At 39.5% G+C, this 19,097-nt stretch overlaps 1 protein-coding gene across 1 annotated transcript; it reads left to right on the forward strand.

Annotated features, from left to right (window-relative positions):
* The first annotated feature begins 271 nt into the window (after positions 1-271).
* Positions 272-18,260, forward strand: DDX43 (DEAD-box helicase 43). Its single transcript, XM_011221484.3, has 17 exons — positions 272-985; positions 2,757-2,812; positions 4,453-4,582; positions 5,547-5,678; positions 7,093-7,174; positions 8,096-8,252; positions 8,878-8,996; positions 9,426-9,536; positions 9,928-10,069; positions 11,128-11,228; positions 12,467-12,554; positions 13,583-13,710; positions 14,148-14,257; positions 14,760-14,898; positions 15,600-15,687; positions 16,239-16,394; positions 18,225-18,260. The coding sequence occupies exons 1-16, from the start codon at positions 736-738 to the stop codon at positions 16,353-16,355; spliced, it is 1,950 nt and encodes a 649-aa protein (XP_011219786.1). The 5' UTR covers positions 272-735; the 3' UTR covers positions 16,356-16,394; positions 18,225-18,260.
* The last annotated feature ends 837 nt before the right edge of the window (positions 18,261-19,097 follow it).

The raw sequence follows: 19,097 nt of genomic DNA on the forward strand, positions 1-19,097 counted from the left end.
GACAATTCAGAGATCCTAATCAAAGTAGGGGCACTCCTAGCTGGTTTACATCACTGAAATACTACATCCAGCCACAGAGCCATCCTGCAATGATGGGAGTGCTTCAAGCATTTATTGAATTTATTTCTTTAGCTCTAATACTACAGGAAACATTCAGGTCAAGTGTGTGTGAAGCGCTGAAGCAACATTTTTCGCCCACATATTTTTAAGCTGTGGGTCATTTTATTTTGTGGATTACAACCAATATTTTAAAAATGAATATAGGCTTAAATGCATCAAGTGCTGCTGTGATACAATAGTAAATGGTGTTTTGTCAACCTTCTGTTTCAAATTTTTTATGTATGTACTGGGTCATGTTGTAAAAGGGACTGATGTTTAAGTCACTGAGATTGGGGGGTACTTGGGGTGGGAGTTCAATAGGGCAAAGCACAGAGATCCGAGAGACCCACGTCTAAAAGAACAGAAAGCCGGCGCAATGACTCGTTCAAGGAGCGCTCACACGATAAAGAGAGTGGATTGGTCAAACCGCAAAGGTCCCGCCCACAACGTCTCATTAACCAATAAGATGTGCGTCAAGGGAGCGGCGGAGCGGGGAAGGGGCGGGACGAGCCTCGCGCGGGCTCCTTAGTAGCGGCTGCGTGGATTCCCTAGTAGAAAACTCTACGACGGCACGGTGGAGTGGTGCAGAGCCAGACGCGAGCGACGTCGGACGCGCCGGATCTTCCTCACGGAACCATGTCGAAGCAAGAAGCAGGCGCCAACGCCTCCTCAAGGGTCGTTGCTTCCCGGCGAAGCTCGGCAGTGTCACGTGCTCCGGAAAGGAGGCCGGCGGAGGGCCCGAATCGAAGAGGTCAGGAGGCCCGTAGGGGCGGCAGAGGTGGCGGCTGGACAAATCCCTCCGGCCTCCAGCAACCTGTGGCCCCTGGCCTCCGAGAACCGCCGCTTTGCTTTGGATTGAAGAACGCGTGGGTGGGAGCTGTGATCGGTGAGCGAAAGAGGATGGATGTGCCGGGCAGGGCTCGGGGCGAAGAATGGGTGGGGCCAAGGGCGGAGCCTGGGCGAGGGCATCCACGTCCCACTCTTCTCGCCTCCAATCAGCTGCCACCTAATGAGATTAAGGTCTTTACCTGTGATATTCATAATACCTTCTGATGCTATAATTATTTAATGCACCTTTTGCTATTTCGTGGAGACGATGTTTTGGGAGAACAAACTTCGATTTATGAAATCTTTGGGATGAAAGGTCAGGTCTTTTCGCAGCTTGCTTACACCATACCCCAAAATGAACAAAGCAGTGCCGAGGACAATCTGTTTCCGAGGACAATCTGTTTCTTTGAGCACCATTTAGAGCCATTAGAGAAGGTTTTGAAAAACAATGACCACGGTTTTTTTTAGCCTGCTATTGAATTGAGCTTTAGAAGACTGATTGCCAGACCAGCTAGAGATTCATTGTTCCCTCAAGAGGGCTCAGGCTCAAAGATCTGAAGAGTGACACTCCATAAGTGAAAGCCACTAGGTTTGCACTAAAAATCACTCTCTCAACACTTATGCAGGCACTGTGCTAGAGAGCAGTGTTGGTCTGGAACCACTTTTTTTCCTTAGTGTGGTAAAAACAAACAAAAACCCCATAAATTTAATCTTAATTTTAGGTGTGCAGTGTAGCACTGTTAACTATAAGAACAATGTTGTGTGACCGATCTCTAGAATGTTTTCATTTTGCATGACTGAAACTACCCATTAAACAACTAACTCCCCATTTCCCCCTTTCCCTGTCCCTGGCAAATACCATTCTACTTTGTTCCTATGGTTGATTACATTAGATTCCTCAAAGAAGGTCATGCACTATTTGCTTTTTGTTATTGGCTTATTTCATTTAGCATAACGTCCTCAAGGTTCATTCATGTTTCAAATGATAGAATTTCCTTTTTTAAGGCTGAAATCTTCTCTAGCATGTTTATACCATGTTTCTTCATCCAGTCATCTGCTGGTAGACATTTAGGTTGGTTCCACCTCATGACTATTGTGAATAATGCTGTAATGAACATGGGAGTATAGATAGCTCTTTGAGATAGTGTTTTTGTTTCCTTTGGATATATATCCATAAGTGAAATTGCTAAATCATATGGTAGTTGTATTTTTTGTTTTTATGGGGAACCTCCATGCCTGCACCAATTTACATTCCCACCAAGAGTGCACAAGGCTTCCCTTTTCTTCACATTCTCACCAACACTTATCTCTTGCATTTCTTTTTTAAAGATTTTATTTATTTATTCGACAGAGATAGAGACAGCCAGCGAGAGAGGGAACACAAGCAGGGGGAGTGGGAGAGGAAGAAGCAGGCTCACAGCAGAGGAGCCTGATGTGGGGCTCGATCCCATAACGCCGGGATCACGCCCTGAGCCGAAGGCAGACGCTTAACCGCTGTGCCACCCAGGCGCCCCCTCTTGCATTTTTTTAAAGATTATTTATTTATTTGAGAGTGAGAGAGCAGAATGAGAGAGAGCCCACAAAAGTGGGCGGGGGAAAGGGGCAGAGGGAGAAGCAGACTCCCCACTGAGTAGGGAGCCAGACGCAGGGGGTCTCGATCCCAGGACCCTGGGGTCATGACCTGAGCTGAAGGCAGATGCTTAACCCACTGAGCCACCCAGGTGCCCCGCCCCTGTGCTGTATTTTCGATAGCCATTCTAATAAGTATGAAGTGATACCCAGTTGTGATTTAGCTTACAACTTTTAAAAAATTTTATTTTTAAAAATAGGTCGTGGCGGGTCGAAAATAAAAGACATTCAGAGTACAACAAACACGAAAATACAGGTAAGTGGTCTGTGATCTTAAATCCTCAAAAAGCATAGTTCATTTCTAACTCTAATTTCTGTTTAGCTATTAACTTGCTGTGGTAATTTAGAGAAGTTGCCAAAGCTTTTCAGACTGCTCTTCTTTTCCAGGAATGGTCCCACTCTGTGGTCCATTCCAGGTCTAGGTTTTGTGACTCCTGGAGGTAAAAATAATCTTTAGAGATACTCTCCCCTGACAAATGAGATCTTTGGGGGAATATCATCATCAGCTTCCTGGCTCTCATCCCTTGACCTGCTCCTGTGTTCCCAGTCTCAGAAGCAACATCATTTACCCAGTCCCCAAGCTGGAAGTCTCAGATTACTTCCTTCTCCTTATCCTGCAACCAGTCCATCACTGAATCCTTTCTATTTCCTGTATTTCTCAGGGAGAATCACATAATTTGGGATGTTCTCTAACTGTCCACCCTGCTTCCAGTCTTACCCCCATAACCATTCTCTACTATGATCAGGAGAATAGTACTAAAACACAAATTGTGTTCATAATCTGTTTTCCTTTCCTGCATAAAAACCTTTCATAATATCTCAGGCTCTTAAGAAGTCCAGACTTCCTAGCATGGTCCACTTGATCTGGCTCCTCTTCCTTCACTCCCTCCCTGAACTCCCTCTTGAGTGTCACCAGCTGGACTCCTGCCATGCTCTCCTATCGTAGCTGATAGAAGTCCTGTTCATAAGGGGCGTCTAAGACCTCCTTTATCCCCATTCTATGTAGGTCTCTTTTCCATCTTCTTGGCATCCGTTTCAGCTTCATTTAAGAACTTCTACAGAGTTGTGTCTGTTAACAGTGCAAATGACAAGCTTTGTTTGAATCACCAGCTCAAGACAGCATTTGGTAGAGTGGTTTCTAGTTATTATTGAATCAGTGTGGGTATCTAAGATGATGTACATTGAAAGATGTGACCTGGAGACCCTATCCTCCAAATGTCGTCTCAGCCTTGTAGCAAGTTGCTTCCATTACCATATACATGGAAGTAAAGCATCCCCTTAAGTTAAAAGTTCATGTAGGTAACTTGACAGTTCAACCAGCTGCTATTTATGTAGCGGATAGATTAATCCCTAGAGTTGTGTAAGATTTGCCAAATTATTATTTTACAGTTAAGAGGTCAGATTAATGCCTTAACCTTCTAAAACTAATTGGTGAATTTATTCCTTAGCGGTCACAGTAGTTTTTATTTTATTTACTTTATTTTTTAAAAGATTTTATTTATTTATTTGAGAGAGAAAGAGAGTGAGGGAGAGGGAGAGAGAATCTGAAGCCGACTCCACACTGAGCACAGAGCCCAACGTGGGGCTCAATACCACAACGGTGAGATCATGAGCTGAGCTGAAACCAAGAGTCGGACGTTTAATTGACTGAGCCACCCAGGCGCCCCTGTCACAGTTTTTAAATTTAGATTGTCCTGCTCCTTTTCATCCAAGGGGGTAAATCTCAGGATAAATTTGTTGAATGTAGAATGCCCTCAAAAATTATCACTTAAGACACTGATTAATAGCAATACTATATTTACTTTAAATTTTTATACTGTTTGAATTTGAGTGATTTTTGGAGGGGAGAGCATGGTAAGGGGACTTCAGTCTCACCTATTTTTCCCCTGCATCTAGATAACAAAAGGTCATCTGGAAGAAGCAGAGGTCAGAATCTTTGGCAGCAAGGTGATGCAGGCAAAGGCCAAAACAGTGATAGATAATCTTGTTAAAAAACAAGAAAATTACAGTTCAAAACTCAGAACTGGTAAGTAATTTTTGCCTACTACAGCCTTGTAAAATTCTCAAAATTGCATTCAGTGTTATAAGACATTATAATTGAGGCTTTTCCTGATAACAGAGGTTCAGATTACCCTAAATCTTGTCTGTTAGGGATTTTTTTTTTTCTTTGAAATCCCAGAATACTGTTTTCCTCAAATTAAAACGCTTAATCTCTGTGGTTAAGCCTAACAGTTTTACCTTTAACCACAGATAGGTGGGAAAACAACAACAACAACCTTTTAATACGCTTACTATTAATGGTAGAAGAAGGATTAGTCTGCCTTCTGATTCTATGGTCTCCTTGTCCCTGGAATGTGACTGACTTTGAAAACTGTCCAATTATTTGGTATTTAAAAATCTCTGGGGCACCTGGCTGGCTCAGTCAGTAGAGCATGTGATTCTTGATCTTCAGGTCATGAGTTCAAGCCCCAGGCTGGGCATAGAGTTTACTTTAAAAAAAAATCTCAGATTTAATTAAAAAAAAAAAAAAAACCAAAACAACCTCAGACCTGCTTGGACTAGAGAAAAAGCCACGACTGAGCCATTTCTAGAAGTAACATGGAAGTAAAAACAGCATCTTCGGCTCAGATGGCAGCATTGCCTCTTAGTGTCTCTTGGGAAGGGGACTCTAGGAAGCCTCTAAGTCTTCACCTGGGAACCTGGGTTGGCATCTGCCTCACAGGATTACTGTAAAGATTAACATGATTCATTAGCAAACACTAGACTCTCATACTATTTCTCTTCTCTTCAATAAGTGTATTTTCCATCTCATAAATCTGGTAACTGACAAACCATGGCTAGTACTGTCATAGCGTTGTAGTACTAAAACCCACATTTTATATTTTAGGCATTATTGTCTGGCTTTTAAACACAAAATAGCAAAGTGTTTTGGGGGAATTTGTACAATTAGGATTTGTTTTGAAACTAATTCAGTAAAAATATTTTAACAGATATTGGTGCATTCCAGCCTTCTGTTGGAAGAGATGTGAAGACAGATAATAATGTTACAGAGAATCAGCCATTGATTGATTGGGATCAAATTCGAGAAGATGCTTTGAAATGGGGGAAAAAAAAGTGGGAAGGTAAGTGCTGTACCCTAACATTTACATGTGGTGTTGATGTACCTCTTGAGGTGTTTTTGGTTTTTTTTTAACCTCTTGAGGTTTTTATCCTCTAAAATGTGTCTCATTTCTAGTATTGAAATTGATGTGAAAGTACAATATTAAGTGCTGCAATTAGTCTCCAGGACAAGATTTGTTTCTGTGTTGTCTGTGCTATAATCTGTGCTATAAGTGGGAAATTAAAGTATTATACTTACATTTTGTCTTATTTGCGGTAACTCACAGTAGGAGTTTAATAAAATGGAAAGAAAATCAGGCATAAGGGGAAAAAGAAGGCAATGAGCATGCCGACCGTAAGTCGAATATGGGTGAGCAAAATTGATCCTGGAGTGTCCTGGCTGACAGGGGCAAGGGAAAAAGGGAAAACCATTTAATAAGAAAAACATGTAGTTCTTGAGAAGAGATTGGGGTTTTTTCATTTGTTTTAATTTTAAATGAGAGTCTCACCTGGATTTATATACAGAGTGTAATGTTTCATGTCATATTCACTAAATTTCAGGGTAAATTCAGGTACTAATTCTGGCTAGCAGAGTGAGGCAGCAATACAACATCATTTAAAATTTAAAAGCTAAGGGGCACCTGGGTGACTCAGTCGTTAAGCGTCTGCCTTCGGCTCAGGTCATGATCCCAGGGTCCTGGGATGGAGTCCTGGGATCGAGCCCCGCATCAGGCGCCCTGCTCAGCGGGAAGCCTGCTTCTCCCTCTCCCACCCCCCTCCTTGTGTTCCCTCTCTCGCTGTCTTCCTACATCAAATAAATAAAATCTTTAAAAAAAAAAAAAAAAGAAAAGAAAAATATTTTTTAAAAAATAAAATTTAAAAGCTAATGCACTGATAGTGACAGATATTAATAATGATTAATTCAGTGGTCATTCTACCTGCATGTTGTTACCAGTGCCACCTTGACAGTATATGTGGTGGGGAGATTTGGAATGGGGGGGCCAGAAAAAGGATTTGAGTTTGGAGGAAGTATGCTCGGCATATAAGAAAGAAAACAAAGTAGCCTCAGAAAGTGGAATAAGAAATATTCTATTCCTAAACAGAAATGGGATGGACCTTCAAAGAAAAGAAAAAATCAGTCCAATGTGTTTGAGAGAAGATTTATCAATTGGGATGATTGTCTTGTAAAGCATACTTTCTTTTATATTAAACTTAATTATTAAGGGTCTCTTTCTTGGGTAAAAAATATAATCAAAAGGCAAATCAAAACAGAGATCTTTTAGAAACTAGCGTAAGGCTGACTGGCAAAGAACAACTATCTAAAACTGTAAGGTGAATTTAATAAATATTTTAGTTTGATTTGTTACTTTGAATCAGTTTCAATGAGATATAAATTCTGATAATTTATCAAAGTTTTAATTTTCATCTTTGTCCCAGATTTACCACCAATTAAGAAAAACTTTTACGTGGAGTCAGAAGCAACCAGTACAATGTCACAAGTGCAAGTAGACAATTGGAGGTGGGTAGTTTTATTGCTTTAAGTAGGTATTTGTATAGTTGTTACGCATTAGGGAAACATTTGAAGTGATTGCATTTGAAGACTACATCTCTGGTATTCACATGAACTTGGTTGCATCCCACATGATATTTTAGAGCATTGCTAGCCAATAAACCTTTCCACAAAGATGGAAAAAGGGCTATATTTGTGTCTAATAGAGTAGTCACTATCTAAATGTAGCTATTGAATACTTAAAATATGGCTAGTGTAATTGAGGAACTGAGTTTTCCATTTAAAATTTTAATAGACTCATGTAGTTAGTGCCTGCTGTATTGGACAGTGCTTTTAGAGAATTAGTTCTACAACTGTTGAAAATCATAAGTTGATTTAATACATTTCTTATTCTTCAGTGCTTACTATCTGGAATTAAAGGTCCTAACAGCAACATTTTTTTTTGTTCTCCTATCAAAGTCTGTTATAAAACTAAGTATGGTGTAGCAGAAAGAACAGTTATTCTAGGGTTGGGGTAGGGCTCAGACTTTGGGTAAGTAGCTAATGATCACCTGTCAAATGAGAATAATTCCCATTTGACAGGACTGCTGAGGATAAGTTAAGAAAATATGTATGGAACATTGTAGAGCTTTGTGTCTGCCAAGTCTGATTTGAATCCTGAAGTGTGTGATTTTCCAGGCTCTATTCTTCACATTTCCATGAAATTTCACTGGCCCATTCATACAATGTAATTTTTTCCCTTTCTGGTAACTATTCTGATAAGAAAAAGATGGGCTCATTTCTCTTTCTTTGTTATTACATTTTACTGTAGCTTTACAGTTACAGCTCCAGTTGAATTTCTAGATACGATGAGCTAATGCTGGCAAAAATTTCTGCCTTAGGGAATAAAGTGACCAAAGCCGCTAAGATTTGTTCTATTTTTCCTTAAAGGAAAGAAAATTATAATATAATGTGTGATGACTTGAAAGAAAATGAGAAGCGTTCTATACCCAATCCTACTTGTAAATTTGAGGATGCTTTCCAGCGTTATCCTGAGGTTATGGAAAACATTAAAAAGGCAGGCTTTCAAAAACCAACGCCAATCCAGGTATGCTTGCTTGCTTTCTTCTTCTTCTTTTTTTTGCTTTCTTTAATTCCAATATTTTACTGACAGTTTTCCCCCAAAAAACAATATCTGATTTTTTTAAAAGATTTTTTTTTTAAAGATTTTATTTATTTATTTGACAGAGATAGAGACAGCCAGCAAGACAGGGAACACAAGCAGGGGGAGTGAGAGAGGAAGAAGCAGGCTCATAGCGGAGGAGCCGGATGTGGGGCTCGATCCCATAACGCCGGGATCACGCCCTGAGCCGAACGAAGGCAGACTTAAGCTTAACCGCTGTGCCACCCAGGCGCCCCTGATTTTTTAAAAAGGTTTTATTTACTTGGGGAGGGCTGAGCAGGAAGCCCACCCTGGGCCACCATCCCAGGACCCCAGGATCATGACCCAAGCCCAAGGCAGACCCTGCACTGAGCCATGCAGGGTCCACAATATCTGATTATTAGAAGTTAAATCATTAGGGAGTAACTATCCCTTGTGAGCACTCCCCTAGAAGCTCCTGTACCACAAGTGCCTAGCACTCAAAAAATGTTTGTTGAAAGAAGTTTGGGCTTAGGTGAGGAGGGACACTTGACTAAAAGATGAACTTTTAATTTTAATCTTTCTTTTTCAGTCACAGTCATGGCCGATAGTTCTACAAGGCATAGATCTTATAGGAGTAGCCCAAACTGGAACAGGGAAGACATTGTCCTACTTAATGCCTGGATTTATACACTTGGACTCACAGCCTGTGTAAGAATTTCTACAGCTGGGTTCTCTTTATAGGGGGTTAATAGATATGGATACCGAAAATGCAGGTTTCTTTTTTGTCTGTTGCATTGGTCAAAAAGTAATGCCACGCCTCGGGGAAATGCACTCGTTCCGTGCTGGTGAGAGTATAAATTGTCAAAACATTTTTAGGAAGTAATAGGTAGTCTTAATATTCAAATACTGGAAATGTTTAAATTAGCATGCCCACTACAGTTGTGTGAGAGAATGTTGACCGTGTTAAACAAAAAGGCTGGTATCTGGGCCCTTGGGGTTTTTTGGTGTGCTGTTCTTCAGTATTTTTCCATATTTTGTGGTGAATGTTTCACATCCATTGGTACAAATTGTGAAAGCCCTGAATGAATCTACTATGCATCTGAGTCAGGTACTTTAATAATTATTTTCTCTCCAAAGAATTAGAGGACAAAGGAACGGACCCGGCATGTTAGTCCTTACACCTACGCGGGAGTTAGCACTTCAAGTGGAAGCGGAATGTTCTAAGTATTCATATAAAGGCCTTAAAAGGTGAGTCATTTCTTTGTCCATTCTTGCATCAGCATTTTAATAAATCATAGTTTTATACATTCTCCCCATTATTTTTCACACATGTAGAGAATCCGAATGGCTTAGCACGGGTCAGGCATTACCCCAGTCCAAATCAGTGGTAGCCAGGGCAGTGAGGTCAAGTAACAGTGATGCATATATGGCTCTTCAGGACACATCACTGTGCGTTGATGGGTATGGATAGTTCTTAGAATGGGGCAAATACTACCCAGAAGGTATCTGATAACTCTTTCTGACTTATATACTATTTACTCTGTTATTTTATACCCAAAATGCTTTGGTTGGTTGGGATTTTGCTTTGTGATGGGACATTCCTTGCCTAAACATGAACCTCTCTATTTTTTTTTTTAAGTGTGTGTATATATGGCGGCGGAGATAGAAATGGACAAATACAAGATCTGAAAAAAGGAGTAGATATTATTATTGCAACTCCTGGAAGACTGAATGATCTACAAATGAATAACTTTGTTAACCTCCGAAGTGTAACCTACTTGGTAATCACGGAGTAAGGGTTTGGGATACTAGGAGGAAGAGCTGAATTCTTATTAAATTCCTTTTTTTTTTTTTTTTTTAAGATTTTTAAGTAATCTCTGCACCCACCATGGTGTTTGAACTTACAACCCTGAGATCAAGGGTCACATGCTCTACCGACTGAGGCACCCCAGAACTGAACTCTTCCTAAATAGTCCTTTAGAATGGTTGTCTGTTTTATAATGGTTTCAAATCCTAGGAATATTTTCCATTCCCTCTAGTGTGTTAAAATAAGGATTTTAAGAATTCTATTTTAATGTTTTTTATAAATGTTGGAGAATGTAGAGAAGCACAAAAGAAAATTAAATCCACGTGGATTATTTTTTACGCTTATTTTTTTAAAGTTTTATTTTAGAGGGGCGCCTGGGTGGCACAGCGGTTAAGCGTCTGCCTTCGGCTCAGGGCGTGATCCCGGCGTTATGATCGAGCCCCACATCAGGCTCCTCTGCTGTGAGCCTGCTTCTTCCTCTCCCACTCCCCCTGCTTGTGTTCCCTCTCTCACTGGCTGTCTCTATCTCTGTCAAATAAATAAATAAAATCTTAAAAAAAAAATACTTTATTGCTAAAAAAATATTAATCACTCCCTGATTTTTCANAAAAGTTTTATTTTAGAGAGCACATGCAAGCAGGGGAAAGGGAGGGGAAGAGAGAGAGGACCTCAAGCAGACTCTGCACTGAGCATAGAGCCCTCTTGGGGCTCCCTCTCAAAATTCCAAGATCGTGACCTGAGCTGAAATCAAGAGTCAGATGCTCAAGCAACCGGGCTACCCAGGCGCTCCTCCACGTGGATATTTTAGACACTTAACAGTTTTTCATTAGATTGGTCTAGAAACTGTTAGCCAGCTTAAAAAATCAAGTCAGTCTGTTACAACTCTAGATCACTTACTTTGTCCTGAAGAAACTAAAATAGTGGCTTAAGTAACAGGGGAAATGAGAAGAAAAATTATCTTACCATAGTATTATGTTCATAAAGAGAGCATACCTCCCATATCTAATGTAACCACTATCATTTTTGATGCAGGTATTAGATGAAGCCGACAAGATGCTAGATATGGGATTTGAACCCCAGATAATGAAGATTTTATTAGATGTGCGCCCAGACAGGCAGACTATTATGACAAGGTAGGTGTATGCCTAACTGCTAGTCTGTAAAATAGAAATCAGTGGACTGGACTCCATTCTTCTTGATTTCCCCAGAGGATTTTAGCATAACTTGAAGGTATCTTGAGATCCTTAGGTGAAAGACATGTCATCACTTAGTATAGCAACTCAGTGTTAATTGTGTAACAATGACTATTGGATTTCCTAAGTTACAGATAGAGATATTTTTTGTAACAGATTTTTTTTTAAAGATTTATTTATTTGCCAGCAAGAGAGCACAAGCCCCGGAAGCCACGGAGAGGGAGAAGCAGGCTCCCTTCTGAGGGGAGCCTGATGCGGGGCTCGATCTCACAACCCTGGGATTGTGACCTGAGCTGAAGGCGGACACTTAACCGACTGAGCCACCCAGGTGCCCCACAGATACAGATTTCTATAAAAACTTAAGGGGGATCTCTCCCTGAAGGGGAGATTGTGTTTCATAGTGGTGGTCTCACATTTGAATGATCACCTGTCCTTAGAGAGAAACCTTTGATTACTGACTACCTTTTTGCCCAAGATAAAACTGAGAAACAATGATTGTTATCTAAATGCAGAGTGATCTATAGACTATTATCTCCTGGGCTTATATAACCTACATGCCATTAACATAAAAAAGAATAGTATATAATTGGGAAAATACATTAAATTTCCTCATTCGTTTTCTTTTTAATACCCCCTCCTCATTTGTTTCTTTACTAATCTATCCATTATTATAAGTACTGTGAAAGTATAAAAGGTGATGACTTTCATAATATATATGGATGAAGAAACATTTGAATTTACATGTCCTTTCATCAGTACACTTAATATGCCTTTATTTCGCATAAGCATTTGGTTTTTTGCCTGCTGACAACGAATGCTGATCAAAAATACTAGGGGTTTTTTGGGGTTTGTTTGTTTTTTATCTTTTATAAAGGCCAAGAAAAAACTAATCTAACCCTTGAACTCATTTTAGATTAGAATTTAGGTTAGAATTTAAGGTGTAGATCTCCTTCACCTTTGGTTTATAAACCTGTTTATTAAACTTCAAGGTTTCATGTAGTAGCTTTGCTATAGTTGAGCAGTTCTTCGTGAAGTATACATTTTCTGTAAAGTCTCCCTTATTTAAAAATACTCAATTTGTCTTTCATGGATAATCTGGTTCATAGCATTCTTAGGGAAATTTAGTAACATTTGATTTATAATAAAATTTTAACATTTATATCATGTTTTATTTCCAGTGCAACATGGCCATATGCTGTCCGTCGCCTTGCACAGTCTTATTTGAAAGAGCCAATGATTGTATATGTTGGTACTTTGGATCTAATGGTAAGCTTGTTTTTTATTACTATTATAAAAATATTTCTCGTTAATTTTAAAAATTTTAACAACTGTGCTTTGGTGTATCGACTCTGCCTGCTCCCTAATTATAGAGAAGACCCTAGTACATATGATTTTATTCATAAATACTGCACTATACATCTTAAGACTAACTTTAACATAATTGTGGTATTGTGATCTTACATCTAAAATTTTAATAATCCTTAATACCATCAAATATCCTTTCCTTGTTCCTATTTTCCTGATATCTCCTTTTTATTTAATCCTGTTAAAATCAGGTTCTAAACAAGGTCAACATAGGGGCATGTATGTAAGTCTGGTGTTCTCTTTTGGTGAAGTCATGGGGGATCATTTGGTTCACATGTCAGTAATTACACAGTTTATAAAGGTCTCCGTTATGTATCTCCTTTATAAAGTTATCTGGCCTTTCACTTGATTGAAATCGACCTTTCAATTAATTGTTGTTGAAAAAAATGACCTTTTACTTAATCACCAGTAATAGTGATAGGTCATTGCCTAGGTTCATTTCATTAGACTTTATGAAAAGTGAGGCTAGGTATGTCATTCTTCACTTTCATTAAATGCTATTAAAACCTATTTTATCTCTGGGTTTAAAAAAAATTGTATCAATGATATTTTGAAATTTTGCATTAAGTTGTCAAAATCCTGAATGGGACCTCTTGTGTGCTAAGCTAATCATCTTCCTTTATTGTAAGGATTGTACCCAAATTCATGATGAAAGTTTGGCCTTACGCCACGGTTCTTTCTTTTTCAACAATAGTAACCAATTACTTTCAACACACTGCCAAGCATTCGAGTTTCCAACTCAGCTTAGGTGAATGAGCAAGAAGCGAAAGCTACAAATCTTTGAGTAGATATAGGTCATTTTGGAAGGACCTGCCTCTTTCTTGTTAGCAGTCTATTAAAACTTAACTAGGGATAGAAATAGATATATTCTGAGCCAATGTATGGGGTTTGCCTGTCAGTTTTGATGTATGTGATCTTTATTCCTTTAGGCAGTAAGTACAGTGAAACAAAACATAATTGTCACCACAGAAGAAGAGAAATGCTCTCATATCCAAACTTTTCTAGAAAGCATGTCTCCCAAAGACAAAGTCATAGTGTTTGTGAGCAGAAAAGCTACGTAGGTATTGTTTTTCTTCTACAGCCTTAAATCATCAAATTGATTTGTTTAGCATTCGCTCTATTTGCATACTAATTTCAAAAGGGCTATGTATGTCTTATAGGATGTTCATTCAGTCTTCTGCTAACAGAAGTAAAACTAGCGAATTGAGGGGCGCCTGGGTGGCTCTGGGGCACCTGGGTGGCTCAGTCGTTGAGTGTCTGCCTTCGGCTCAGTTCGTGATCCCAGAGTCCTGGGATCAAGCCCCGCATCAGGCTCCCTCCTCCACTGGAAGCCTGCTTCTTCTCTCCCACTCCCCCTGCTGTGTTCCCTCTCTCGCTGGCTGTCTGTCTCTCTGTCAAATAAATAAATAAAATCTTTAAAAAAAAAAAAACTAGTGAATTGATAGTGCTATTAGAAGAGGCACTTCAGATCACTGACTTCATCTTTTGCTTCAGTGCTGACCACCTATCAAGCGACCTCATTCTGCGACATGTGTCAGTGGAATCCCTTCACGGTAACAGGGAGCAGAGCGACCGAGAGAGGGCATTAGAAAACTTTAAAACAGGTACATTAATACAAGTATTTGTTGCCTTTGAAGGGTACAAGGCCTGGACATGGCTGAGTGACAGCTCCTTTTCACGGCGCCCACTTGTAAGATCTGTCCTCAGCTCGCAGATCCCAAAACTACACTCGTTAGAGCTCTGAATATTAATCAGATCTTCAGAACTATCCAAACTCAAAGAGCAAATATGTAGACCTGGATATCAAGGTAATAATTTGCAGTGGGGTTATTGCCATTAATTTACCTGAAAGGCATAGATCTTTGTGACATGGTTCAGGTGATTCAGGGATTGGTTGCTGAACCATGGTGTATATTGTGTTGTAACTCACCAGCAGTTTAGAAGAAGGGCTATAAATGCCCCTTTCTCCTTTTCACTCTCTTAAGTGTTTTAATACTAAATGTAATAATGCCTCAGCTAATTAGATATTAGGGAAAATTATACTTTTCTGCTATGTCTCAGGTTAGTTTATGCCAGAATGTATATTCTTTTCATTTTATTCTTTAGGTAAAGTAAGAATATTGATTGCCACAGACTTGGCATCTCGGGGTCTTGACGTCCTTGATATCACACACGTGTACAATTATGATTTCCCGCGGAACATCGAAGAATACGTGCACAGAGTAGGGCGCACTGGAAGAGCAGGGTAAGTCAGCAAGTCTACTTCCGAAAGAAGCCAACTACCATGACTCCCTTCACAGACTAGTCTTAGCTAGAAAACTTGGGGGCGCCTGGGTAGCGCAGTCGTTAAGCGTCTGCCTTCGGCTCAGGGGCGTGATCCCGGCGTTCTGGGATCGAGTCCCACATCAGGCTCCTCCGCTGGGAGCCTGCTTCTTCCTCTCCCACTTCCCTGCTGTGTTCCCTCTCTGGCTGGCTGTCTCTCTGTCACATAAATAAATAAAATCTTTAAAAAAAAAAAAAAAGAAAGAAAGAAAACCTTTCTTTTTCTCTTGCCTGTGAACTGTCCATCGGCTTTGCTACTTTATCCCTGTCTTAACCGGCCAGTTCCAGATTCACCCAGACCCCTCTGATTAGCTGTAGCTGTTTCTTAGTCCACTCTTTGCTTTCTGTCTATAGTGTCAACTGAGGTATGCCCAGTGGCTCCTCTATCGTCCCCACGCAAGAGGACCTCTTTCCCCACTGAGAGCATTACTCTCAGATCCCCTGCAAACACGCTGTTTGAATCGCTGTTTCAGTGAGGCTGACTTTTAATACATAATACATATTTGGGCTTGTGAAAAAGTTGAGGGTTTGGCTGCTATTGTTAGTGTTTTACTCACTGGATGGTGAGTATAAATCAGAAATCAAATTACATGAGTTCCTTCCTCCCCACCCCACCTTTTATAGGAGGACCGGGATATCTATTACTCTTCTCACTAGAAATGACTGGAGGGTTGCTGGCGAGTTAATTAATATTCTGGAAAGAGCACAACAGGTGAGATTATACAACTCAGAACTGTACCTTGTGTCACTTTTCTAATGTTCAAATAATTTCATTGATTCCGAGTATTGGGGCTTATTGCGTGTCAGGGAAAACAGGTGTTAAACGTGTTATGAGGGCTGTAGCATGGCAAAGACAAGGAGCTGTAATACACGGTTGGGGAACCTAAGCTAATGGGAGTAAGCATCAGTGGAAATCATACTGCGGAAGAAGCCGGTGGAGTGGAGGGTGGGAGAACTGTTGTACAAGAATGGGATACATGTTCCACCGGGGGAACATATTCAGGCCACTGAGAAGCCACTGAAGGGCCATGTGAGCAGGGAGTCATAGCATCAGGGAAGTTTAAGGTCAGTCTGGTTTTCTAGCTTGAAGATAGATTTCAGAGTTTAGCATGCAAGGAGACACATTTCATTGTTGGAAAGATGTCATGGAATTGGGACGATTCTGTGACTGAGATAATCTGGAGGCATTTTAGCAAATTGTAGAAAAACTGTTACTCTGAAAGAAAAATCTCATTCCTAAATATAACACATCCAATGTTTCAGAGTATCCCAGAGGATCTTGTGGCAATGGCCAAGAGGTACGAGGCGAATAAACTGAAAAAAGAAATGGAAGAAAAATTGGGGAAACCCCAAGGAAAACCCCAAAGGTTTTATTATTAATGCCCTTGTTGAAAAGTGGTACCAGCCTACTGAGAGGAGGTAAATAACACTTTCAAATTTTGGACTTTGAAATGCCTGCTTTCCTTAACTACGCTGTTAGTGTGTTTACTGCAATCAGCATAATCAGCATTATCTCAAAGAGTCATTAACATAGTAAGTTATTCAGAGTAATTCTTTACCTGTTACCGAAATTCCAGTTAATATCTTTTTTTTCTTTTAAAGATTTTATTTGAGAGTGTGAGAGGGGGAGAGAGAGCACAAGCAGTGGGAAGGGGGAGAGGGAGAATCAGACTCCCCGCTGAGCAGGGAGCCCTCCTGGGGCTTTGATCCCAAGACCCTGAGAATCATGACCTGAGCCAAAGGCAGGTGCTTAACAGACTGAGCCACCCAGGCGCCCCCAGTTAATATCTTATTTAGAGTTAGAAGTATTAATTCAAGAGTTGAGAAAATAAACTTTTTAAGTTGTACAGAAATCTCATTAAGCATGTAACGGAATTGGTAGATGTATAAGTTGGTAGAACCCCTGAGCAATTTGGTAATGTATCGGTTATAAATACATAATTCCTTTTCATTCAGCAATGATTTTAGGGATGTATTCTATAAATACGTATTCCGCATATGTAAGTAAAGATTTTTTATAGCAATATTTGTAGTAGGAAAAGACTGTAACCTAAATGTCCAGTAGGGGACCATATAAATAAATTCAGGAGGGTTTTTTTTTTAACACTTCCATACATCACGCAGTGGTCCTCACATAAGTGCCCTTCTTAATCCCCATCACCTATTTCCCCATCCCCCCCATCCACCTCCTTTCAGGTGACTCTCAGTTTGTTCTCTTTAGAGTCTGTTTCTTGCTTTGTCTCTTTTTTGCCCTTGTTTTGTTAAATTCCACATGAGTGAAATCATATGATATTTGTCTCTCTCTGACTTATTTCGCTTAACGTAATACTCTAGCATGGAGGATATATTTTTGCAAATCATATATCTGATAAGGGACCAGCACCTATAATATAGAGAACTCCTAAAGCTGGATGAAAACAACCTGATTAAAAAATGGGCAAAGGACTTGAATGTACATTTCTCCAAAGATGACATACAGATGGCCAATGAACACAAGAAGATGCTCGAGCTCACTGCTGTCACTGGGGAAATGCAAATCAAAGCTGCACTGAGATTGCCTCACACACGTTAGGATGACTCCTGTAGAACAGCTCCTGTCAAACAGAAAATCACGAGTTCTGGCAAGGATGTGGAGAAATTGCAACCCTCCTGCTCTGTTGGTAGGAACTTAGGGTGCATCCACTATGCAAAATACAGCAGTTCCTCAAACAATTAAATATAATCCGGCCACTCCACTTCTGGGTATAAATTCAAAAGAAATAAAAGCAGGGTCCTTAAGAGATATTTGTATATCTGTGTTCACGGCAGCTTTATTCATAATAGCCAAAAGGTGAAGGCAACCCAGGCCTGAATGAATGGATAAACAGGTTGGCCCATCAAGGGGAGTTGTGACCCGAGGTACAACATGCGTGAACCTCGAGGACACTGTACTGAGTGAAATAAGCCCATCAAGGACAAATACTGTGTAATTCCACTTCTACGTGAGGTACCTAGAATAATCAATTCACAGAAGTAGAATGGTGGTTTTCAGGAGCCAGTGAAAGGGGGACTATGGGGAGATGTTTAATGGGTATAGATTTTCAATTTTGTAAGATGAAAAAGTTCCTGAGGTTGGTTGTGGGAACAATGAATATACTGAACACCAAACTGCATATTTAAATGGTCAGAATAGCAAATTTTATGTGAATTTTATCAGTTTAAAATTCAAAGGCTTGGGAACAGCAATTTACATTTTTCGCTCTTTCTCAGATCTCAAGATATGTGGAAGTATGAGAAACATGCTGGCACTATGAAGAAATTAGTGATTCTTAAATAATAGTGTTTAAAAATATAGAATTTGGTATTTTATACTTTATTAAAATCAAAAGTATTTAAACTTGAGTTAATTTTTTTTATGGATATTAAGGAATGTAGCATTAAATTTTTTTTCACTTTTTACTATCTTCATTTAAAAATGTAAATTTTATTTCTTGTCACGTTGCTGTATTAAGGTCGGTCTTTAAAGAGCTGAAAGCCTGTTCATATGTCATGGCAGTGAAAGATACTGTTAACAAATAAATTCTTTTCTATTAACAAATAAATAAAAGTAAGATAATTTCTGTCTTTTTGAATAGCCCTTTAATTTTGTTTGCTAATAGTATTTTATTTGGGAGTACTTTTCTTAAGGGATTACATCTCACCTACTTCTAAATGAAACAATAAAAGGATTTCACGAGACCAAAATAGGCAACAGCACTTAAGTTTCAGCCCACAGGCTAAAATAAACCCTAGGAAAATAATTTCATTTTCATGAAAGCTTCTTTGACTACACAGTTCTCCAACTTCAGTTTTGAGTAGTTTCCTGTTCTAAACATGATTGTTACTTGTATTAACACTTAGTATTTATATAGGTATTTATATTTGTGTATAATTAGTTAGGGCTTCACCTCATCTTACACAATAATAGTTTCCTGGCATAGGGATAGGAAGATTAATAAGAACAGAAAGGAAATAACAAGTAAAAGCAAAAATGAGTCAAAATGGAGTTCGGTAAAAACCAACAGCTGACTCTTATAGCTAACTCATGAAATAAGTTTCTAGTAAGTCTGAGTGGGGAGGAGGGAACAGCTCTCCCTTCACTAG

Source organism: Ailuropoda melanoleuca, chromosome 19 (assembly GCF_002007445.2).
Source record: "Ailuropoda melanoleuca isolate Jingjing chromosome 19, ASM200744v2, whole genome shotgun sequence".
NCBI lineage: Eukaryota > Metazoa > Chordata > Mammalia > Carnivora > Ursidae > Ailuropoda > Ailuropoda melanoleuca.